The sequence below is a fragment of the Cuculus canorus genome, chromosome 17, assembly GCF_017976375.1.
Source record: "Cuculus canorus isolate bCucCan1 chromosome 17, bCucCan1.pri, whole genome shotgun sequence".
Taxonomy (NCBI): Eukaryota; Metazoa; Chordata; class Aves; order Cuculiformes; family Cuculidae; genus Cuculus; species Cuculus canorus.
In genome coordinates this window covers 10,374,326-10,399,541 of record NC_071417.1, presented here as the reverse complement: position 1 = coordinate 10,399,541, position 25,216 = coordinate 10,374,326, and the positions used below count along the sequence as shown (strand labels likewise).

General features: G+C 47.2%; 1 protein-coding gene across 1 annotated transcript in view; it reads left to right on the top strand.

Moving 5' to 3' along the window:
* The window catches only part of SETD1B (SET domain containing 1B, histone lysine methyltransferase), a 49,917-nt gene that overhangs the window by 12,713 nt on the left and 11,988 nt on the right, over positions 1-25,216 (top strand). Inside the window, exons 7-8 of the mRNA XM_054082499.1 lie at positions 18,973-19,749; positions 24,783-24,953. Coding sequence (XP_053938474.1) covers positions 18,973-19,749; positions 24,783-24,953 — 948 coding nt within the window. The remainder of the gene's footprint in view (positions 1-18,972; positions 19,750-24,782; positions 24,954-25,216) is intronic.

The following is a 25,216-nucleotide window of genomic DNA, read 5'->3' as shown; positions in this document are numbered from 1 at the left end:
TGGTGGTTTTCCAGATTTGTAAGTATGAAAGTACTTAGTAATTGAGGGATTAACAGACTCCTCTCTTCCTGGTAGTCTGGATGAGCACCTAGTTACCGTAGTGCGTTTGGAGAGCAGACTGGAAGCCGCACAGTGCACAGCCAGCGCTAGAGATCCCGAGAGCCACTGCTTTCACCAGCACCTCTCAGTGTCTCGCTTGGCTGTTGTGAATGTTTTTAATGCCATGCTGGATGCTGAGGTGCCTCTCACAAGACAGCGTCAACATCCCTGTGACAAGCTGTGCGTGTGCAGCAGATCCCCTTTTGCAAGTACCCAGAGAGAATTTCCAAGCTGCTCTTCCACATGGATGAAGTAGGTCAGGCTCAGCCCTATAGTAAGCTCTACTGGAGACCCTGAGGTTACATCTGGGCTGAATTTGCACTTTGCATTGAAGTGTCTTTGGATTCTTGTGTGGTCACAGCCAGAACTGGAAGAAATTTATGTTGAAGTGTCACATTGTCTCTCCAGAGCCTTAGCAGGATGTGATGACATTCTCCTCAAGACACTGCATCGTGTCTTGTGCCTCTCCATGCTGCTGCATCCACATCCAGACCAGGCTGTGTGTCAGTAGCTGCTAAATGATTCCCCTTCTGTACAGAGCCAAGTTCAGCCTTCAGTTGTCACAGGCGCCTGTGAGAGAGAGCAGTGCCCCGATGCTATCCAGGCAGCGAGAGGAGCTGCAGGGAATTTCTCTGTCAGCAGTGCCTGTGGCTGTTGCCCCAGAAGCAGTTGATGCCCCTTGCAGGTGTGCTGTGCAGGAGCGAGTCAATCTCTGTCTGCAGAAGGACATGCTCTCCTCCTGTGCCCTGCTCCCCTCCATGGATCGTGCAGGTTTGAGGCAGCCCTGTGTTCCTGGAACGTTGACAGTGGGTTAGATGGAGCCTCCTAAAGATGAACCCATACGTGCTCTGCTAAGGGATGTTTCTGGGTTGGAGAGTGCAGAAGTGATTTATTCAAGGTAAATGCACATTAAAGTTGAGAAGGTAGAGTCTTAAGAGCCAGGAAATTTGATACCTCTGTTTCCACAGTAACTGTGCAAGAGCCCTTATACCCATAAGTAGCTGTTATGTATGTATAATATATCTGAGTACACCTGGGATCCAATTTACGGCTAGAGTGGGATTCATCATTCCTGGAGGGAGATGGGGGGAGTAGATATTGGGGAATGGTTGCTCTGAATGCACTTTTTTTAATTGAAGAAGGGACAAAACCCTGAGAGCTGTGATTTATGCCCAGTCTCATAAACACTTTTTCAAATTTTCCTGCCTCCTGAGCTCTTTTGAACGCTACCATGCCTGACAGAACTGGTTCCTAATGGAAACTCAAAAAATAGGTGTATGTTATGACCACAGATTTCCAGAAACACAGCCAGCCAATGCCCAGCCAGCAAGGGTTTGGATGACTGCTGTGGTTTTACATGTGAGAAACACCAGCCACCCTCAACCTGTGGAATTAAAATGAGAGTGAGCTGCTTAAACTGTGGGTTCAGTCCTGCCCTCCCTCATCCAGGCATAAGAAGGGGGACTTCAAGGGATCTTCTAGGGTTTAATCTTGTTGAGAAAAGAAAGGCAGCGCGCAAATCCCTCACAGGATTGTTGAAATATGACACTACAGTGGATCCTTTTGAGACCCGGAGATCTGTTTAGCCTGTGTGCCCAGAGGAGGCAGCAAGCTGGGGCAGGACTGCAGCCCTACATCTTCCCCACTTGCTTGGGGCTGAGGATCACTTGCCACATAACCTGGCCAAGGTGAGGATGTCCTGACTCCCGAAGCAGTGGAAATGCAGCATTTTGTTATCTTGTGGTTTTTTTTCTTTTTTTTTTCAAAGCTGGTACTGGAAGACCACAGGCAGAGATCGTTTCCTTGTACATCTGATTCATTTACCACATGACAACCTGCTGCTCCTACAAAAATTTGTACAAAATAAAGAAGTCTCTTCATGTTTGCTAAGTTGTATTTGACTTTTGACTTCTTGTATTTGTCTCCAGCTTGATTCTTGGAGTGCTTGCGAAGCTGGTGGTTAGCAGTGCAGAGGCTTGACCGGCCAAATGCGTTCAATATGGGAAGTAGCAAGAGGTGACAAGCCCAGTGTCAATTTTCACAGGCACTTTTTCAGAGCAGAATTGCATAGGATTCACCTGGTGTTCCTGGTGGTGCATCCCGGTGTACATGTGTGTTCATGGGAGAGGGAAAAGAAACAGAGAGATATTGGACTGTTTATGGTTTGAGATTTTTGGCTACCAAGCAACTTCAGTACAATGAGAGAACGTGTCTCTTGTGGGTAACAGAGCTAGAAGCGGAGAAATGCTTTGGAGTGTAACTGAAAAATAGAAAGCAGGCTGTGGTTGGGAGGCTGAGTGGTTCTTTCACTCTCATACCAGGCCAAGACTTTGAGGCTTTTGCATTTTGCATACCTGATCGAAATGACGTTGCCATCCCTTTTTATAAATCACTGTTGCTGATTATACTCTTGCAGCTAGCTCACTTCGTTCTCTGTTTTGCTATCAGTGACTTTCTGTTAATTTTCAGTTCCTGGTAGAGTGGGTATGTATAATTGAATTGCTTGTTGATAGATAGAGCACTGCTTATTGTCTTTATGTAATTTATAGATTCTCTGCTGCTCTGGAAACTTAGATCCAAATTACAGTGTTTAACAAAGCATATAGCTTAAGGCAGAATAATATTTGCAAGTCTGAGCTCTGCAGGCCGTTTACAGTTAAGAGAGCCCTTGGCATCTTCCTTTTGCTGCTCACTGAGTTCTTCCTATTCTTTTCAACACTCAGGTTTTAGCAGTGACGGTATCAAATGTTCAGATGTTGTAAATGCAGGCTGTGAAGCCTCACATTGAAGCAACACATTTTCCTTGCAGTTTCTCCAACCCATTATCATTCTGGTTGCATTTCGCATCTGGTGGTTGTAAGAAGTGACCAAGGGAATGCAGGCATGTTACTGGATGGCAGCATGTGTTGCAACATGCAGTGACACTGACAAAATGTGCCAGCGTGTTAGGTAATCAGTAGAAATATTGAGAAAATAATTGCTGTTAACATATTGTGCTGGCAGCCACCAGAACAGCACTAATTTCTGGGTCTCATTTTGCAGGAGATGGAGCAGCCGCTGCGTTCTATATGTGTCTGTGTCTGACACAGAGCAGTGAACAGACGAGCGCTTATTCAAATTTCTGCTGGCTGTTGCCTTTCCCGGAGTCCTCTAAATAGAAACAGTTCATCAGTAGAATGTTTTTTTCCCCCATATGCATCAATTTTGCATCTTATGACTTTGCCACCCCCTTTTATTAGTTTTAATTTCCAGTTTGGGGTACTTGTTTGTACCCAGTGAAGACAGGGCAAAACTCAAAATGAAACCCCTGAGTGCGTTAACTGCGCATCAAGTACCTGCTCATGAGGGTTTCTTTGACCTAGACGTGTTACTGCTGTCTCAAGCTTTCTTACGAAAGTGCAGTGCTTGCTTCTGGAAATGCTCATTCATCATAAGAAAAAGGTTACACAAATTTTTCAGCTACTAAAACCAATGTGTTTAAAAGAAGAAACAAAATGGTTTAAAAAAATGTCTTTCAAAATGTTTTTCATTTGCTTCATTAGTGCTAAAATAAAGCCAGTGGCTACTTCCATAAGTTTGTAGAGGTGCAGACAGGCCTGATGAGGTCAAGATGCATATAAAATAGCAGGATGGCAAGTTGGGGTTTCTAATTTCTCCCCAAGTTGCAATAGATTCACTCCTCTGGGCATTGCAAAAGTGTTGCTTCAGGAGCAGTTTGAGTAAAGGAAGTTGTTCGTGGCTTGGGCTTCGGCAATCGGTCTTTGCATAGAGGGCACTGTGAGCGCTGCGCAGGCATGACGTGGGGAGGAAGCGAAACTGCTGCTGGAACTCGAAGCTGGCAGCAGTTCTTATGGTTTGGAGGTTTGGTTGCAAAAGGGTCAGACAGCTGGAGCAGAATGTCGAGTTTTCACTTGCTGGGACTTGGGTGTTTCGACTGAGGCGCATTTTAGTGGCATTTGGATTTGCTGGCAGCTCTGAACTTGTGTTTTGTGGAGCATGTATTTATATGAAGTTGATAACTGTACTAAGTACAATTTATCGCACACCTTTGACCAGCTCAGCTGTATTTTGCCCAGTATGTCTCTCCGCATCAGGCAGTAAGTCGGGGAGACAGTTAGGAAAAAGACTCAGAGGATGGTGCAGAGGGGAGAAAAAGGAAAAGTGGGGATAGGCTTCCCAGGGTCCACTCCTTCCCATCTTTCCTCCTCACCTGCACCTTCGAGTTGGCGTGTCCTTAGGCTCACCACTGCCCACATTCCCTGTATCAGAGTGCGATGGCATGGAGCTTTAGGAAGAAGAGGGCTGAGGATGGTGCAGATTGGGTGACGTGAAGGAAGGACTGGCTTTTGTTTTTCCTGGGGTTGAAACAGCCCATTGCTGGCTTGATGAAGGAATTGGGTGTCTGCTGCTTTTCTATGGTGTGCAGCGAGAGTTGCTTTCTTCTATCTGGATCTTTCCTAAAAGACCTATGTTTCGCAGTATAGTTCAGTGCTTATGTCCAAGTGCTGTGTCCTCCTCCCACTGCACGGGATTAACATGCATTGCACGTGTTGTGAGGACATTTCCTGTGGAGCTTGGGTAGGGATTGCTGAAGTGGGCGGCTTCTTTCCAGGTTTCCCTTCTCCCAAAGCAGCTTGTTATTTCTGGTGTCTCGCATGTTGCAGGCAGAATGCTATTGCCTGAAAAATAAATATATATATATATATATATATAATCAGTGTTATTTGGTGGGAGCAGGAGCTGGTTTAATGTTGGTGCACAGCTCTGGGGACAGTTTTCCAATCCAGTCCTTGTTGCTAAGCAGTTACCAAATGTGGCGTTTTGGTCAGCAGATGTGCCTGGGAGTTTCCAGTGCAGCTAATTAAAATATTGTCTTTGAAGGATGCGGATAAACACGAGCAACTGTTATCGTAGCGCTACGAGCACTTTGCTATTGTCCTGGAAAAAAAAAAAAAAATCCTTAGTGCGGCACAAAATTATTCAAATTACAGTAAAGAGCAGTCTCTTAGTTGAATGTTTGCCAAAGAGATTTGTGCAGGAGGATGTGTTTTGGGAAGGGAATCTCAATGAATTGATTTGCTTGTTAATGCAGTGTCAGATGGGATACATCTCCCAAATCAGTCAGAAAAGTGGTTGCAGCAGGTGGTTTTGCAAACCTGAGAGGTGTTCCAGGTCAGTGAGGAGCAGCCTGGCAGCTGGAGTGAGTTTGGTGGCACAGGGCAGCCTGGCCTCCGCAGGGCCCTGATGGAGGATGGAGACCTGATGCTGGGGTTGCTTTTTAATTCCCCAGGAGCTGTTTTCACCCAGGGAGCACCCAACCTGGCCACAGGACACCCAAAGTAAGCTGTGATCCCTGCTGGGTTGGATGCCCAGACTTCAGCTTTAGGAAATCTGGTTGCATGACCTTACCTTGGCTTGTTGCTGGGACGCATGTGCTACAAAAAGGCTGTGGCACAAGGCTGCACTCAGAGAAATGCCTTTTGGCACAGCTCCTGCGGGGACAAGGTCTTTTGGGGGTACCCCGGGCAGCTTTTGCAGCCCAGCTCAGCTGGCTGTCGCTGTGGGGTCATGGAGAGGTGGGGAGCAGACAAGGGAGCATGAGGAACTGTGCAGATGGGTTTGCACTTGTTTTTGGATGTCTACCACTTCCACATGCCTGTATTTTTCTCTGAAAGGGTTTGTGTGGATCTGCTTTCAGTGTCCAAGAAGAAAACTTGAGCTTTAGACAGTACCATGCCTTTAAAAATCAAAGAGAAGGGGAGCTGTAGTAAGCAGTCTTTAGACTTGTGAGTTGGGATGGAGATGGTATTAGGACTAGATTTTATTTTAAGAGTTTTGGGGCTAACCATACAAACTGAGTTGTATGAAGAGTGAATTTTGGAGCCTTGTTCTGACCCAGTTTTTGCAGTATTTTTGCTATTTCAACTGAGCTCTGGTACCAAGAGTATTGCACAGTCTAACTCTCTTCCAGCAAAGCACGACCTTGATGCCACACCCAGTAAGTGAAGACATTGATTATAGTAGGTGGTGTAAGAAGTGCCGTGCAGCTCTGGTGCTTTGAAGGGTGCTGAGTTTACGCTGTCCTAAGTAAGGAACTATTATGTGCAAACCACCAAGCCAGCTGTTGCTGCACAACTGCTGGAAAAGAAAGGATGCTGGTGCCTTTCAGCTGGTCACCTGAATCAATGGGTAATGTGTGGAATGCTTGAGCGCAGAGCTGTGTTGGGCTGTTTTTGTGCCCTTCTCACAACTGTTTCACATAGCTTTTTACATGAGTAACCTGCCTTTTCAGGAGTTCTGACAGCTTCAAACAAATGCACCAATCCAAAGGGAGAGTTACTTTAAAACATAAAAATAAGAGCTGTGTGATTGAGAGCCGTTTAGATACATCTGCTGAGTATGGGCTGTAGAGATGCTCTACTGCTACGTGCTTCTGCAGGGCTTTGTGCTCCTCTTAAACGTTTCAGCAGAGCTCTGTAAAGTAGGCTGAGGAAATGAGTGAAATAAGCGTCACCAACCATGGGGAGGCTTGGAAGAGCCTGGGGGCTGGGGTGGTAGGTCTGAGGAGCACAGGTCGCCTGGCACCAGGGTTCTTCCTGTGTGCACGCAGCCCTTTCTCTTCAGTGGTCGGCTGTGGTAGAGCTGGATTAGGGCTTTGCAGCAAGAGAAAACGGGAGACATTGGACCAACTCATGAGTAAGCAGTAGAATCATAGACTAGTTTGAGTTGGAAGGGACTTCAAAGATCATCCAGTTCCAACCCCTCTGCCATGGGCAGGGACACCTCCCACCAGACCAGGCTGCGCAAGGCCCATCCAACCTGGCCTTGAACACCTCCAGGGATGGGGCAGCCATAGCTTCCCTGGGCAGCCTGGGCCAGGGCCTCACCACTCTCACAGTGAAGAAATTCTTTCGTATGTCTAGTCTAAATCTGCCCCTCTCCAGTTTATAGCTATTGCTCCTCATCCTATCACCACAAGCCTTTGTAAACAGTCCTTCTCCAGCTTTCTTTGAGCCCTTTCAGGTACTGGAAGGTCACTATAAGGTCTCCTCAGAGCTTTCTCTTCCCCAAGCTGACCAACTCCAACTCTCTCAGCCTGTTCAATACAAAGCATGTCTTCAGCTTTCTTTGGCTGTCCGTGTTGTTGGGGGTTATTTCCTCGAGGATACTGGAAGTCTTCAGTGTGAGGTCAGAGCAGTTCATGCCATGCAAAACCTCATCATCAGCCCAGCTGTACGTGGTGCTGCTCCCCTGGGGTCCTTCCTCTGCTCATGACCAGCAGATTAGGATGTGATCTTGTTCAGTAGTTGCCACATCTTCCACAAACAATATAATCCATTTTTAAACCCATCTGCCCTTCTGAGTCTTTGCAGTATCCTGTGGCAGTGAGGCACAGGGCTGAATTCTGCTCTAGGTGGAAAGTGTTTCCATGTGTTTGTTTTAAACCTCTGCTTTCTAATTAGGGGACAGGTGGGGAAATGGGCATACTTCACCTCTTGTCTCTTTTATGAATGTCTTACGCCTGCACAAATGGCAGTGGGAATGCAGCCCAGCTGTGGGGTATTTCCACTCTGGTAATTTAGAACAGTTGTGGTTACAGCATTTATTTTGCATATAGTGGAGACAGTTTAATAGCAAAAGTTTGGTATCTTCTAGAAGGCCATGAGAAACGTCATGTCCTGCATGGAGATTATTTTTGTTAAGGGCTCAGGCAACAGTTGGCAGCCACGAAGGATTGTTTCCATCACCCGAGAGGAGTGGTATGGGGGAAAAGTTGCTTTTCCCTCACTGAGAAGGTTTTGGAGAGGGACAACTTGAAGGTGTTTCTGGCTGGATATTGCTTTAGGCTTTGTCTTAGAAGGAGGAAGATTTTTAATGTTTTAATGAATATGTTGCATACCTCAGCTGATGTGGTTGACTCCTCTCTGGCTGCACTTAGTTAAATCATTGAGTACAGCAGGAGAAGGAACATCTAAGCAGGAAATAGAGCAGAGAAAAATTCAATATGCCTCCAGAGACAAGATTCGTAAGAGAAACGTTACCAAAGGGGAACTGTTTCTTGCTGGCCTCACGCTTACTTTTGAGGAAGAACATCTCTACTCAGTCTCTTTAGCTGCTTGAAATAGGCTCCTTGGAGTGAAGTGTCTCGTGCGGTCTAGCAGGCGTTTAATGCACCGACGGCGCTTTGCTGGGAAGGACTTGTTGGCTTGTGTTGTAAACGCTTAGAGAATGAGTGGAGCCTGCTAAGCTCATTAGAGTGCCAGTCATCATTTGTGGTCAGTGCTGCAAAGGGCTCACGGTCTGGCCACGGCAGGTGAGAGACAAGTTTGTGTCTCGTGTGCCTCTTGTTCCTCAGGCTCGTAATCTGCCACAATGTCCCATCAGACCTGGAGCTTTTACACCACCTGCCATGGGGACTTAATTCAAAATGGTTCTAAATGCTTTTTGTTGAGGTCAGCTGGACTGGCTGAATGGTTCCTGTCTGGAGCGGTCGTGTTGGGAATGGCAGGAATACGGTAGGTACCCTGTTTGTCCGGTCCTGGGATGGTGGCAGTGGCTGTCTCCACAACAGAAGGCCACAGGTTTTCTTATTTGAAACCATACTGTGTTGCCACTGTGACTGCAGTCAAAATGATAACAATGTCCTAAACACCTTATTAACAGTATTTTCCCTCTTTCTGCTTTCTTACTTCTTCTGAAATCATTGATACTGAGATAAAAAAGAGCTTCTGGGAGAAGAGCAGTGCTAAGTCTGTGACATGCAGGTCAGCAGTAGAGTGCTCAGGAAATCTCAGCAAAAGTGTTCAAGAAAGGGAAAGAGCTGTGTGAAAATCAGGACTTTAACTCTTTCCCCTTGCTTGTTCCACACCTACTGGAGAGTAAATGCTGTACTTGTTTGGAAAGAGCTGTTCTGGGCTCCTCTGCCAGCTGCAGGTGCCAGAAGCAGTTGAGCCTTTTTGCTTCCCAGCTGTGTGAACAGATCAGGACTGCACCATAGAAATTTGGGGTGAGAACAGGCCGAGCTCTTGATGGGGGGCTGGAGAAGCTGGGCTTATCATTTGGGATGTCTCTTGAGAAGGAAAGCAAGTGTCTGAATTTGCCTCAGGAGGTACTCGTGGCACCTGAGTCTGAGAGCAGACTGCAGTCAGCAGAAAAGCATTAAAAGCTGATACCGATAAAGGATCTAACAAAAGCTCTTCTCTTTTTTTTTTTTCCTTTTGCCTGTTGTCCTTCAAGGCCTTGATTCCTTCATTTTTGCTCTCCGTTCTGAGGAGACTCAACCTCCCACAGGTTGACCGTGAACACCCAGCTCTTGCACATGAAACTGCTGTTGCTCTTAATGCTGGAAATGCAGAGAACACTGAACAGACCACTGAAAATGCTGCTGTAACAGTAATAACCACATGATTCCAGATCCTTGAGGGTATAGTAGTAGTACGTAAAAGAGGAATAATATCACATTGGCCTAGTTCTGCTGATTAGAAGTTGTTTAAATACAGTATATGTACAGCCTATTCTTCAAAAGGCTGATAACAGCTGAGAAGCTAGACTGTTTTCCAAGTTTATCTGCTTTCTTATCATCTTGTTGGTAACAAGATCTGAATTTGTGGCTCCATTTGACCGAAGGTTTAAGTGAGGAGGGTAAGATCAGGGGATGGCACGTCAGCCTCTGCCTTGCACTGAACTATAAGGTACCTGCGTACTCTGCACACTCAGTTATTGCACTTCTATTTTTTAACTTATAGGTGGACCCTGACCTAATGTTGCCGATTCCCTTCTTTATCTTTGATTGTAAATACCTTCTGCTCCCTAGAAATACGGATGCATCTGCAGACCAGTGTGACGAGCAAAACAGCATTTCAGAATCAGTGGGGAAATGAGTTCTCCACATGCTGTGCGGTTTCTCCTATATTCCTTGCTTTTCTTTGCATCTTTAGAGTGGGAGATGTGGCCTCAAACTCCACATCTTTTGTGTGTAGACAAACCTTAGAAAAGAATTGTGTGATAATAGCTGAGACGGCAGAAAATGACAGAGAAGCCCATTCCATGCTTACTGCCGCCTTTTTCTTTTTTTCAGAGAGACTGTTTAGTTCCTCTGTTGGATTTGGCTGGTTTGTTCCCAGGACTCTGCATCACTGAACCTGGTGTCTGAAAAGGGCTTTACCTGGGTAAAGCCAGTCTGGCTGTATGAAAGTCTTTGGGGGAAGAAGAGAACATTCCCTGACTAATTTATCTGTAGGGGGTATTTTCTTGCCACTCTACCATCCTTTCATGCATGACTTAGCTTCCCAGCCGGCTAAAGCCTTTGAAGTTAGATTGCGAATGGCTCTTCGGTTATCCCTTCCCCCCGTCTAAGATAGGGAAATCAGAACAACCATTGCCATGGAAGGAGCCTGCCTTGTTACATGGCTCCCCGATGTTAACACCCCTCTCTTTTCCTCTTTCCTTTTCCCTACCTCCTCCTCACCCCCTTAAAGAAACCTTTTTTTTTTTTCATCATTAATACTTAAGACTTGAGGGGAAAAGGCCATGGTTCCATTGGTTCCATGAGATGGTAAATCCAATTTTAGGGTGTTTCATCTGTGATTAAAACCGCTATGGCCACATGAAGCAGTCCCTGAATTGGCACCATTCGCTCTGCCAGTTCAGATTTGTTCATATAATGCAGAAGGGGCGACTGTCCGTGCACGGTCTGCCCAGGCGTCCCTGATCTCAGGCTGGGGGCCGGTGACTCTGTCTCGTACTCTCACTGTATTTTGTGATCTGTCCACTTGTATGATCGCATTTGTCTTGGCTCAAATCTGTGCAGTAAGGGGGTCTGGAAGCTTCCAGTCATAGCATTGATGAATGAACCCAAAGGGTTTATGTTAGTCCAAGGGCAGTGTCTGGCTTCTCCAAATATCCCTCTTCGGTGATTTCACCAACAGGAACGGTATAACCACATGATATGCTGTGAAGTTTCCAGTTCAGAGCCCCCTTCTCCCCTTATTGAAGGGAAAAAGACTTGAATTAATTAAACCACCCCTTTTCTGTCAGGTAATACACTCAACTTTAACAGAGCAAACCTGGTGGCAAGTTATTGCCCTCTGCCAATTCATCTCTTTAGGCTTTCTTCAGGTCGTGCTGCATTTGCTTCCCATCCTCTGTCTTTGCGTCAGGTAGAGCACTCTTTCCCTGCAGCTCTTGTCAAATAAAACAAGTTTTTAGCTTCATGGAGATGCTTAGAGGCTGACAAAGTAGATGTTGCTTACTCTAGGATCCATCTCAGCTTTTGGAAAAAAGAATCCGTGCAGCTTCTACAGCCACTGGAGCTTCTCTTTACAGTCAAGTAAAAATAGCCTGGATTCCCTGTGTTCAATTGTCGCATTTATTTTCTCCTATTTTTAGGGTTTTTGTGGACCACTGTTTCGTGCCCCTTGTCACATTGGTGGTCCTTGGGCTTTGCTTTGGGAAATACTGACTTAAGCTATTGCTCCGTTCCCTTTCCTTGGAAACACTGATGTTACTTCAGTGCCCTGTGGGGAGAAGACAAAGAATAATACCTGCCAGAGTCTGAAAAGGTGCCTTGAAGTGTTGAGACCCATCTTGATGCTCAAGCCATCATCTGATGGCCTGAAGAAAACTGGCGGTGCAGATTTGCATGAGTTTGGGATACTGTCTTTGGCGTGTTGGTCATTTTAGCTCATTTTATGGTGTTAATTCACTAGACTTTCTAATGATGTTGTGGGCCAGTGAGCAGCCTTCCAGCTCTTTCACTGTCCTTGAAACACAAGTCGGCTTACTCACGTTCCTAGTGTCAGAAAATGCTACAAGTGAATGTGGAGACCTTTTCGCTTTGAAAGCTTTAGCTCCAAGTACTTCCCCGCCCCCCCCTTGAGCCTTTCCTGCTGTGCACTGAAAGCCCAGGTGAGCTGCTACGCCGTGTGCCTCCAAATCCCACCTTGTGGCATCTCCCCATGTGCAGAACAGTCTTAATTGGGGACAACACCTGAGGCAGCACATTGTAAGGCACAAAGAAGCGCTGGGGTGGCTTTTCCTTACCCCCTGTCCTCTTCTGGAACTGACGGGGGCTTCTGGGGAATCCTTCCTCTGTTCTTCTGTGCTTTGAGGTATTGACTTCAAGTTTCCTCCTGGCATCAGTAGGGAAAAGAATAAGGAAATAGCATAAGTTAGGCTGGTGTTTACGGTGCTGTGTGTTTACAATGAACACTTGAATATTATTGTCACTTGTTTTACTCGTTGTGCAGCCCTGTGGGTGTAGAGATGACAGTCTGTGCCAAAGAAGCACTACAAATAAGTACCAGGCCAACACACAAACTGACCCAAGGCAGTGGATGTGTCAGGTAGGATGTTGTCATCTCGTAGAGCCCAAATTATCTTTTTCAAGTAGTGAGATACTTTAGCAATCGATAATAAAGAAACCAAAACGCCCAGGTAAAGTGTCTCCTTCTGGGAGAAATCCTTGCTCCGTTGCACCCTTTTTTGTACCCCTTTTTTGTGGGACGCGGTGGTGAGTCCCTCACCCTGATGCGTCTGTGTTCTGCTCTGCTTTTTTTGCAGCCTTTGCCTGCGAGTTAATTTGCAAAGTGCTGTGTAAATATACAGCTATAGAAAAAAAATAGCGCAGTCTCTTGTGATAGAAATACATGTTGCTGAAGATGCTTGGTATCACGCTCTGTGATGTTTCATCTTTCCATTCGCCCGTTCCTGAGCCGGGCATTTTATTATAGTGTGAATAGACCTGAAAGCTATCTTTGTCCCAATTAAATGCTGCTGCGATTGTAATCGCGTGCTCTGCCAGCAGCGGGAGGACGGCTGCTCTCTTAGCTGCCTGAAGGAGAATGAAAGGTGTGAGTAACCAACCCGGGGAGGAAGCAGTAAACAAACCTCCGATCCAGGCTGTGGTGGTGGCTGATGTGAGCCACCACGGGCGCTGGGGATGGCACAGCTGACAGGCTTGAAAGCTCACCTGGCAAGGTGCAGGCGGTGTTTTCCTCCGTGTTTTTTGTTGCTGTAGCTAAACTGCTGGCAAACCACCTTGGGTAGCTCTGCCCTCCCGTGCTCTGCTTCTGCAACAACACCTCTGCGTGTGTTCTTTCAGAGGGCGAGCTGTAATTATAGCCGGCAAATTAAAAATAGCTGTATGTATTGTAAATACAGTACGAGTCTGCTTAGTTCACTCCTGACGCTGTGAGGTCCAAGTGCTTAGCACCTGCCCAAGTGTTGCGCTCCCAGGAAGCAAAGAGGACAGTTCAGAGGCACAACTCCTCTCTGCACGCTTTGCCAACAATGTGTGGAACCTGCAAGCTCTTCTCTAGCTAAAAGCAGATGAAAAAAGAGCAAAGCAGTACTCTCCAAACCCCTCGCTGTGCTCTGTTACGTAGATTTTGGGCAGCAAGAGGTATTTCACTCTGTTAGGAAAACGAATGGTGGGATTCTCCAGGACAAACTTAAACAAGATAGTATTTTTTTAAAGGAGTTTTGCATTGAAATTGTGTCTTTGAGAAAGTTGCAGGTGGCTGGTTTGCATCCTCAGGCTTACTTTTAGTTCTGGACGGTGTTATAAGAAATGTGACAGGTTTGAAACATCTCATTCTTTCTCAATCTTCTGCCAAAGGAGTCAGGGAAGAGTTGAGTTTTAGAGCGGTTTTCACCCCTGTTGCACGGGGGCTGTTTCCTTTGTCAAACACGGTGCGTGAGCTCGGCGCGGGGAGGCAGCCAGCGCTGGGGAATGGGGAGCTGAAGGGACACCAAGTCTGTTCTCGCCTCCGTCAGTGCTTTGCTGCGCGACCTTGCTCAGTCAGTCGTCCTCTCTCCCTCGTCACCCCCTGGAGGTTTTTGTTTCCTCACTTTTTTATAAGGATAAAGGGTGAGACTTTCTGATTTGTGAATTTTTAGACCCTTGGGTGGACTTAATGCAAAACCAAGCGATGACTGTTAATCCAAGAGTTGCTCTGGCTTTAGTTCTAGCATTATTGAAAAGCTGCTTCTGAACATTTTAAAGGCAAAGATTTTCAGTGTTTCAATACAGAGTTTTTGAACTTTTTAAGGGTGAGGTTTTTTGTTGTTTGGTTTCTGTAAGTGCGAGTTGCAGCAGGCATAAAGGCTTGCTACTTCTTGCAAGCATGGAACGCTTCACTTCGTTACAGCTAATGACCTTGCATCATGCTGAATGCCATTGATCTTACATTTCATTATCTTGATGCACCAGAGCTCAGCCAGAGTATGTCAGAATAGTACATGCAGTGATACAAGTTCCCTACCTCAAATATATGTAGCTTGGTACCCGGCAGAATATTTAAGCGTAAATGTAAGCTGGCGCTATTGAAAATGCATTCGGAAATTCTGAGTAAATTCTTTATCAGATGGCCTTTTTAAAAGGAAATGAAAGCATGTGAAGTTCCTCTGCCCTAGGAAAGGCACCGAACGGCAAGTACGATGAAGCTCCCGGCCACTGCTGCAGTGTCAGTGCTCCTCTGGCTGGAGGAGAGAACAGCCTCTTCACATGTGGAAAATGCCACTTCTGCATGCAAATATTAGCATGTAGTTTCTTTTTTTTTCTGCAGGTATGAACGTTTGCTTGCTAAATGCTGGGTATTGCTCTGAGGTAAGACCGATACCCTGCATTCAGTGGCTCTCTGCCCTGTCACCGTTCGGGCTGATCCAAGAGTGAGCTCTCTCAATGATCCCTTCACTTAAGAGGCTCTGCCTGTGCTAAAACACACTTTGCCAGCATTAAAAGCGGTGGCATTTGGAGGGAGCAATGAATGAGGCCCTTTATAACCACTTACGCTGACGTGAATCTCACCCAACAAATTTGCATCATTAAAACACCTTTGGAAAAATGTGTCATGTGTATAATTAAATACCTGTTTTGCTCACTCTTAATTTAATTAATGCAAAGTAAAGGTGACAGCCTAAATTAATTTATTTGGAAATGGCCTTTTTCTTGGTGGGCTGAAGGGAGGTTTTCTGCAGGCGTTGTACCAGATGCCCTCAGAAACGGACAGGTGAATTCCAGGCCTGATTGACACAGTGTTTTTGACAGCGGTGGCTATGACACGTATGGCAGTACCTGTGCCATGTATCAGCTCACTTTTCCCCCTTGTGAGAGCAAAGAGGGAGGTTAGCTAGAAGGCTGTTTCTTTGGGAGGACAATGTAGCTACTTTTCAGCTTGACCCTGAGAGGTGTTTGGTAGCAACCACAATAAATCCAAGTTCAGACAGGTGAATGAAAAGAAATTCAAATACGGGAGATCTTTGTGTCTCCCTTTGGTTTTTCCTCTGTACCCTGATCTCTTTCACTCCATTGGTGCCTATCTTTTTTCCCTCTTAGATATGACTTTCCTGCTCATCCGCTTTAAATATTTATTCCTCTTAACTTTCTTTAAAGACCTCCTTGTAGATGATCTTTTGGTTTGACCTCTTTCCTGACCTTGTGTATTCTTTTTACCCGCCCTCCCCTGCCTTTTTGATCTGTCTCCCTGCTGCTTAATCTCTTTCTCCTTCCATCTTGCTTGGGATAAAACTGGAGCACAGACTCTGATCAGTGTGCAAGTGCAGGTGAGTTGTCAGGCCAGCGCTGTAGGAAGTGGGGAATCAGTTGTTTCTTCGTGCAGACCCATCTGAGCACCAGAAGAATTAATAAATCTTGTCAGTCTTCCAAAAAATGCTAATTATTGCTTTAGCAGTTCATGTATGAATGAAGAAAGCCGCTGTGCCTTGCGACATGGAGTCCAACTACTCCTGCTACCTCTCTGCGATTTCAGAATCGGCTTTTCCTATCTGATAGTTACTTTAAGAGGGAAAACCAACCTCAGGATTCTTTGGTATGGAGACTGAGTAAGGGGCTGATGCAGATGGAGGTTGGCTCTGGGCAGGTCTCCTGCGGCAGGACTGGCTGAGATGGGCTGCCCTGTGCTGGTGGTGCTGCAGGAGAGGAGGCTTTCTTGGGGTTGATGGTGTGTGCTCAGCAGAGACCCATCCTGAGCAGTGACTAGGCTCGTGTCGGGTGGCACAGAGGGGTGACTGTAGGAAAGACTGGCGAACGTGGAGAATTTGTGGCTTGAGGATACAAGAGCTCCCTGGGGCCCTGTCTGGTGCTGGTTCCCCACTGGGGCTTCGTGGGGTGGCTTTCCTCCATATTCCATCAGATGATATGAATGTGAAGATGAAGCTAATCCCGTCTTTGCTAGCCCAGGCACTCCTGTTTTCCCATCCGGTGCTACCTTTAGCATCACTCAGCTTTGCAATTGGAGCCAATGCTTTTAACAGCCTCACTTTTCTGTTCACTTATAGAAAAGTGAGGTCTGTTTCACAGGAAACCTGTTTATACCTGCCACGATTGTCATCTTTGCTCTTCTTTTGCCCCTTTAACCGGAGCTGCCGTAGTTGAAGCTGCAGAATATCCTTTCCTTCCCAGCATCCTTGGCATGAGATGTGGCTGCAACAGAGCAGCTGGGGAGACCACGCAGGGTGTGAGACCCGCTTAGAAATGTTAGCCAGGTGTGGACAGCTGGAGGAGGAGATGATACAATCTGGCTCTAGAAAGATTCAAGTGCGAGAGATTATTCTTTCTGCTTGTCCTTTTTGTGCTGTTTGTTGTAGGGTTTACAAAACAGCCCTCAGAATACCTCTTTGCATGTACAGATGCACTAAAGCAACTCTGCAACTGTGCGAGGATCCCCTCTGCGTTACCAGGGTGGAAAGCACTTGCTGCAGGGTTTGACAGGTTTGGGTTTTGTAGGGGTAAATGATGGTCTCCTTGTTGAGCTGAGGGGCTGGGCATCTTCAGACCACTAAAACCACCTCTCTTTTTGCGGGTGACCTATGCCGTGTGGGAGCTGATGGGTTTTTGTGCTGCAGCACAGGAATGCAGGGAAGCCAGAGCGAGGGGAGGTGCCAGGATAGGAGGATTTGCAAAGCTGCTGTTGCAAGCGTTGCGCTCAGCCTGCTCTCTGGCGGTAGCTGCGGTAGCAGAGATGACCTTTGATAAAATGTAAAGCGTTTGGTTTGATTTAGATGGTTGTGGTCGCTCAGTTTCATAGAGCTACAGTTCATAGCAGAGTCATCCGTTCAGCTGCTCTTGCTTTTGTTCCTTTACCCCAGTGCAAAATTCACAGGTTAAAATCAAATCACAGCAGCTTCAGTACAAAAACTGCCAACAAAGCCTGCTTCCCAGCAGCTCGCCACTGCAGCTTCTCCCGTGTCTGATAAGGGCTGAGATGGATTGCTGTTTTCCTTCAGACTGCGGAGATGGATAGGAGAGTAGACAGAAAGAGGCGTTCGCTGGCACAAAACTGTGAGAAATAAACATCTTTGCGGTCTTCAGGGAAATCTGGCTGAAAACAGCCAGCAGGTCCGAAAACTCTTCCCAAGATTGAGATGCAGAGAGGCACTTAAAGACCACTTGATCGTGATCTCTTGCTGCCTCAGATGGGTTGGAGCCCGCAGCATCCAGGAGAGCTCCGGGAGAGGTGGAGGATCGCTGCTGTGCTCTTGTCCTTCTGCACTGGTGAACGCGGGGATGTTCTTTACTCGGATCAGCTGGTGGCAACGTGCAGGCTGTTCGTCTGGCTTTTTTGTGCGAGGCTGTTGGAAGGAAGTGCTTGGTAAGTCGTTTGAAGGAGGCAGTCTGGTCCTGCTCGTAGAGAGGCTGGGAGAGAAGGTCGTGATGAGCACTTCTGCTTCTCAGTCCTGAAAATAGCTGAGAGGTGTTTGCTGTCACAGCAGTGGTGGGCTTTTATGATTTTACCTGGAACAAAAGGAAGAGTGGGGAGAAATAGTTTTGGAGAGGTAGTTGGAACCCTGTCCTGCCTTTGCTGACATCCCGCTAGTAAAAGGTCAGCCCGTTTGTGTTTCCTCGATAACCTCTTAGTGCTGGGTTTGTCTTCCAGCAATATTTCGTTGCTGTACTTCTTACCAAGATTTGTTTTAACAAAACCTGAGGGATGTGACAGTCATACACATGATTTCTTTGTGCTGGAGACACCTTCAGGACTGAAGTGACTGTAGGATGTAGAGTGCAGGTGTGACAGTTTGCTGTTGAGGGTGGAGATCTAGTGGCGAATCCTTTTTGTTGTACAACACCTGATCAGCAGCTTTGAGACTTCAAAGCAAGCAGGCGCTCTCTGTTTTAATCCAGTTTCTGTCCTTTTGACAGCGGAGGTGAGACAGTTTTAGCACTTTATTTAACTCTGTGTCTGTTTCTTGTGGATAATAAAGTATTCACTTTGCTCAAGAACATCACATACGCTGTGTCTTTGAATCCCAACATTTGTGACTCTGATGTTTAAAGGGAGTTTAAGCAAATTTGGGGTTCTTTTTCCCATGCGAATTGCCCTGGTCTAGGCAAGACGTTCAGTAACAGCAGCCACGTGGAATCATTGTCTTCCTACAATTGGAGGTTAAGAGTTGACAGCAAGTGAGACAGAGATTATAGTTAAAAAACAGGGCAGTTCTTTGGGCATGGTGAAAACTAAGGAATAAAAATGTGTGGTGTAATGCACCTGTCAGTGTTAGATGCAAATAAGAGAGACTGTATCTTGCAGTGAAAGACATTTGGATTGTATGTGTTTTGCCGAGCATAGGAGCAGTTTCTCCTGTTCCATAGAAGCTGAGGTTTTTGTTCAGTTGGTACTGATGCTCTTTTAGAAAGCTTTTACCTCTCTGCTTCCCGAGGTCTGACGTGGAAAAGAAAAGCTTCAATAGGCACCAACTGCTCGATGGGCCCTGTATTTTCAGAGTGATGCTCGCTTTTCTCCATTCCCAATCAAAACGTGTGTTAAACTTAGTTTCTGTTTGAAGCAGCCAGCGCTGTGGTGTTTAATGCAAAAGGAACGTGCCTCTCACCTTTTCTCCCTCTTGTTGCAGGGTCAGCATTCTTCAGGGGAGGACATGGAAATCTCTGACGACGAGACCAACCCTGCGCCCATCACCAGTGCAGAATGTGCCAAAACCATCGTGGTGAACTCCTCCGTCAGCAACTCGGGCGTGATGGCCCCATCCATCCCTCCTATGCCGCCACCGGGATTCCCTCCTCTTCCTCCTCCTCCGCCACCACCTCCACAGCCAGGCTTCCCAATGCCTCCGCCGCTGCCTCCACCACCTCCGCCCACGCACCCCGCTGTCACCGTCCCACCGCCTCCGCTCCCTGCCCCACCTGGGGTCCCTCCGCCTCACATCTTGCCTCCGCTTCCTCCATTCCATCCCGGCATGTTCCCTGTCATGCAAGTGGATATGATAAGTGTCTTGGGCAACCAGTGGGGTGGCATGCCCATGTCCTTCCAGATGCAAACTCAGATGCTGAGCCGCATGATGCAGGCACAAAACACATATCAGTATCCGCCTTTCATGACGGGACGGATGCAATTTGTGAATCTTCCACCCTACCGGCCTTTCTCCATGGGAGCAGCTCTTGGTCGTGGGCAGCAGTGGCCACCACTGCCCAAGTTTGACCCCTCGGTTCCACCACCGGGTTATGAGCCGAAGAAGGAAGATCCTCACAAAGCCACTGTGGATGGAGTCCTCCTGGTCATAGTGAAGGAACTGAAGGCTATCATGAAAAGGGACCTGAACCGGAAGATGGTTGAAGTGGTAGCATTTCGGGCATTTGATGACTGGTGGGACAAGAAGGAACGTCTGGCAAAGGTAGGCTTTTGCGTACTCTCTGCTGGATGCTGGGGAGAACTGTTCTTAGTGCTTACGGCCAGGGTGTGGGTGAGCAGGGATCCAGAACTGACTTCAAAAAAAAACACACAACCCTAAAATGCTACAGTAACTAATTTAGAAGCAGAAAAAAAGGCGGTGGAATAGCTTTGCTGTGAGAAACATCGTTGCTTGAGGCTGCTGAAATTAAATGGGAGGCATGCGTGTCCGTGTGGCTTATCTGGCTCCATGCCTCCCCACGGGGCTGGTCTGAGTGCTGGGAGCAGCAGACCTCCTCCTGCAAATCCCTGGAAGGTGCTCCATCTCTGGATGGAGCTCATCGTCTGCCCCGGGACAAGTTAGCACCTGGGTGTTAAACCTCACTCATTTCCATGTTGTCACTCCATAGATGCAGGCATTTCATGCTGCTTTGCCATCAGAACAAATGGACTGGGAATTTTAGTCCTTCTTAGTCATTGATGGAGGTGCCCTGTGCCGAGTGGTCTCTGAACATGTGTGGAGCCATAAGTGCTCACCTAAGAGTGAACTGCTGCTCTGTCTCACACCATCCCGCTGGTTTGAATGGGGACCTGAGGAAGAAGTGTGCAGTTCTTGGTGTCACCCCTTGCTTTGGGGTGGATCTTCTCCTCCTTGTCCCCTCGAACTTTGCAGCCACCTCAGGGCAGCACTTTCTCTGGAAGGGCCTAAGCACCTCATGAGTGTCTCGGGGAGCATGTTTGTCTTTGTTGGTGTGTTCCCCAAGCCAGCCTGCACGGCTGCTCCGCTCCTCAGCAAGATGCACCAGTCGTGCTGAGGCACAATCCAGGAGGGTTCTGCAAAGGAGCTGTTTTTCCAACTGTGTTGTGGAAGACTGTAATGTTCTTTTTGCTGATGTCTCTGGGGAAGGGCATGGCTGCAGCTGCTGCTGCCCCAGGACAGGATCCACGGGCTGGGTGACCTCCTGCGTGTCACCACAGCCCCACGGTGTGTGTTTGCTGACTTTCCTTCCAAGAGAATTTGCATGCTCCCATTAAAGCTGAAGTCCACCAAGCAGCAGTGGTAGGACAACACTAACTGCTCCTGTAGACAGAGTTTCTACACATGGGGGAGTCTTCTCCCCTGTGCTCCTTATGAAAAGGCCTTCAGGAGTGGTGGAGGAGCTGCTCTAACGCACCAAAAGCCCAGAGTTATTCCCTACCCCTCATCTCTTTTCCCTTTCCTCCCTCAGGACAGTATTTCCAGGGCCTGAAATCTGTGAAGTTGAGCTGATATTTCTTTTCTTCTGGTGGTCTTGAGCACTGCTGGCTGCCTCCTGGATGGGATTTGCAGGGGGAAATAACCCTGAGATCAAGAGACAAATATGCAAGGGCTCCTCATATCTAGGAGGAAGCTGAACTTCAGTTCTAGAAAACTAAAGCCGAATGCAACAGGAGTGTTTGAAACCACTAAGCTGCTGTTTCCCTCTTTGTGTGTTGAGATCTGTGGGTATTTCCGTTTCTCTGCGTTCCTCCCGCCTTCCCAGTGCATGTACACAGCAGCAATAAACTCAAAAGCTGAACATTGGCCAAATACACAAGGAATTCCAGGGATTAGTTAAGAAAACAGCTTTGCATGAATCGTCTGATCCTTTCTCAGCCAATTTAAAGTGTATCTCAGCCAGCGAACAGCTCTGTGATCTAATATGCATTGAATTTGTCTCTACCATAGGAGCTGACAGTATAAGAAAGTTCATGCAAGCCTCAAAATGAGAAAGTATTATGGTAAATTATTGTAAAAACCCGACACCACGACCTGCAGATACATCTGTTCAGGTGCCAGTTTTCAGTGCAGTATCTTCACCACCTGCTTTTGTAAACCAGTTGCCTGTTAACTGCGGCGCCTGGGAGGGCTGCGTGGCTTTCCAGAGAGGATGGTAACGCTGCTGCTTAACAGCTGGTTTATGACAGTGTAATTTGCTCTGGTTTAGAGCTGGCCGGTGTGACGTGTGGTGAGAAACTCAGTCCCTTTCCTCCTGACTAATGCTCAGAGCTCCTACCAGCGAGCATGTGCTGACAATTCTGGAGGAGGCCTTTGAGTTTCCAGGGCAGGGAGGGAGACAGATCCAGCAAAAAGTTGCAAAAGCAGCAACTGAAGTATCCAAGGAATTATTCTAAACCAAAAATTCTCAGTTAGGAAGCAGAAGCAAGTTGAGGCAGATCAGCAGCTGCTCAGGCTCTTTTATATCCTAAGCAACGTCTGGATTTAGCATGTTCCTCCCTCACCTGGAATTTGTAACCCACTCTGGGAAGGGAAGCTGACGGTAGCTCGAGTCCTTGCCACAGGTTTTGTTGGATGTGAGCAGTGTAATTGAAAATACAAAATTGCACAGAGAGACACTTGTGCTTTCTGGCCGGGCACAGAAATGCCAAAACCATCACTGCTTCAGGGCAGCACCTGGAGAAGCCTCTGTGTTGCTGCTGCATATAGAAAAATGTATGCATTTCAGAGCCTTCTTTCTGCTAAGGCTGGGCACCCTCTGACACTGGTGTGGGACTGGATTCCTTCTCCATCATAAGCTGCCTGCTTTTGCTGAAGGAAAACAAAATAGGAGTATTCAGCTTAAACTGTATTTCCTGTTGCTGGTGTCTTTATGCATGCGTGAGGATGAGCCAACTGGGCTCTCTGATGGCAGCTGTAGGTCAGTTCCCCACACACTTTGCCATCACATTGGTTATTCCAGAATGGACCAAGGCCTCCAGGCACTGTTTGAGCTGAAGTGACCCTCCAAAACAGGCCCTACATCCCCATTTCCTCCCTCCTGATGGCTGTAATTGGAGTTGCTCGAGTTTTTCCTTACCGATTGACAGTGGGGAAAGAAATTATATTATTTTCAGAGCCTTTGGAAGTATAAGACAACATATGTGCGTGCTTACATCTTTTTTTTTCTTCTTCTTATACATAAATGAGACAGATTTGTAGGGAGAGGTAATAGCTTTTAATATCTCCTGTCCTTGGACCACCTGCAGCAGCCCTCCTTTCACAGGAGAGATCAAAACTCATCTTGGAAGTGCTTGAGCTCTTCTGATTCCCGCAGTAGGTGTGTCCCTCTTTGGTTAGAGGCTTTGCAGATCTGCTCTCTCTCTCCCTCTCTCTCTCTTTGACTTTCCCCAAGTGTAAAAGCAGGAAGCCTTGAGGGTTTCTTTTCTTTTCCCCGACTGACCAGCAATGTTTAAGTTTAGTAGGACGGCAAGTGTTATCTACACAACGCTGCTGGCAGCCCCTGAACCTTCAAGGATGCACAAGAGGCCAACACACTTGGCCTCAATTTTTCTCTATGCTTTTTCTGGCTGCTCTGTTCTGTCAGAGGCAGCTGGTTGATGGCCAAAAAGCATTTTGCCATAGGTAAAGAGTGGAAAAGCTTAAGGTAGAGCTGTTATCCTGAATCAGGCATGATGGAAAACGTATGGGGTGGAGCTGCTCAGCACCCTGTTGCTGGAGAAGGCAGTGAGTGTCACGGACTTTGTCTGCCCGAGCTGGGGGGAAAACTCTTCTCTGTTGCCACATCTAGGGATGAGTTTAGGTTTGAGAACCTGAGTAAGATGCATCAAGCAGACTGCCAAGAATAACCAGCCATCTCTGGCCATGAACGCCGCCGCTTGGATTCTCTGCTTGATATTCCCATTAGTCTTGTCCCTTATTAGCAGGAGAACTGAGCTTACGCTTCCTCTTCAGTGATTACAGCCAGCGTTAGCTCTGCTAATGTCTGTAGGAGAAGCTGCTTTTTAGCCAGCGTTACACCGCTGACTGATGCGAGTGCCTGTTACCTCCAGTGGCTCTCCCCTGCTCGTCGTGCTCTCTGTGGCTGCAGAGGTTTGAATTCCTGCTCTTCCTTCACACCTCAGCCCTGGTGAAGGGTGTTTGTTGTGGCTGAGCAGAGGTGAGGCTGTGTCCAGTTACCGAGTTTTGTGGACCCTTAGGTGTTTCACTTGAATCTTTTGATTTTCCCGTTTCTCAGATTGGAACCTTCGGACAGTTTTTCTGGAGCTGGGCTGTGGGTGCTACGGGAACGCAGGAGTCTCTGGATTTTGACACGCTCTGCTGTGCCTTAGGCTAAAATGAAGAAAGGTCTTCCCAACTAGAAGTTCTGAAGGTGCTTTCGGTTATGTGGGTTAGCGAGTGAAGGTAGATAACACGGCACTAGGCTAACTTGCTCGAAGCATACTTGAGTTCTTTCTAAGAGGTGTAGCTCTACTTCTCACGTAGCTGTGAGCAGACCATATGGGCTCCTGCAGCGTTTGGGAGCTCAGGGGTTGTGATGTATGAGGGTGATGGTGTGTTACAGCTCCATAGCTTCCCCTCAGAGTTCAGGACCCTCGTACAGCAGCTGCTCCTTGGCACTAGGGAGTTTCTACCTGCATAGAGGAATGTGGACCCTCAGGCTTCAGGTCCTGGGTTCCTCTTGCACCATGTCTTTTCCTTTCATCTCTCCTTTTTATGACCTTTGCTTCGAGCAGCTGTGTTGGATTCTGACTCTTCTGAACAAAGATCTGAAATGAGCTGTGAGAGCCAACGAATCTGTTCATGTCCCTCGCCCTCTCTTGTGAAGTAATTTGGCCTGTGTTAAGCTGAATGTGAAGGAAATTGAGGTCGTGTTTTAAAACACTTGGAAGCGAGAATGTCTGCTCTACTACCTGACAGTGTAATGGTTCCAAATGCCACATGACTTGGTGTCCTGTGCCAATCCACTGTTCTGAGAGTCCCAGGAAGTTTGTCTCCAGCAGTTTTAGTACGTTATGCAGAAAAAAATAACTTCTTAAAACGCAGAGGAGAAGGCTTCACAGAGATGGAAGGGTCTCATTATTGAGAAGAGCTCCTGTCGCTTCTTTGTTTCAAGTGTGTGTGGTCATATAGTGCATCTTCAGATGCCTTTGCCTTCGGAAAAACCGGTGCAGGGCAAGGCGGCGATATTTCAGCAAACCTCAACTGTCTAAGCAGTTTCCCAGAGTTTGTGTGCTCCCAGGAAGCTTTCCGTCTCAAGTGTGCTTTCTCTGTTGCAGGCGTCTCTCACTCCAGTGAAATCTGGAGGAGAACTGGAGGAAAAACCAAAGCCGAAGGATCGAATTGCATCCTGTCTTTTGGAGAACTGGAACAAAGGAGAAGGCTTGGGATATGAGGGAATCGGCTTGGGCATTGGGCTACGAGGGGCCATTCGGTTGCCATCCTTCAAGGTAAATCAAAGATCCGTCTTCATTATGCTAACATTCCCTAAAGGAACGCTAGGAGGACAGACCTCTCTAGGTTTGTGTCCCAAAGCCCTACAGGCTGGTGGTCCACGCTGTGCTCACTTATGGGGTTGCTTCTGACAGCGACGCTTGAACACGGTAAGAGCAAGGATCCTCTTGCCCAGCCTTGGCTTTTCATCTGACACTTGTGTGACTTGTCTGTAAAGGGTCTCCCTGTTCTGCAAGGTAAATGCAAACTTGCCTGTGGT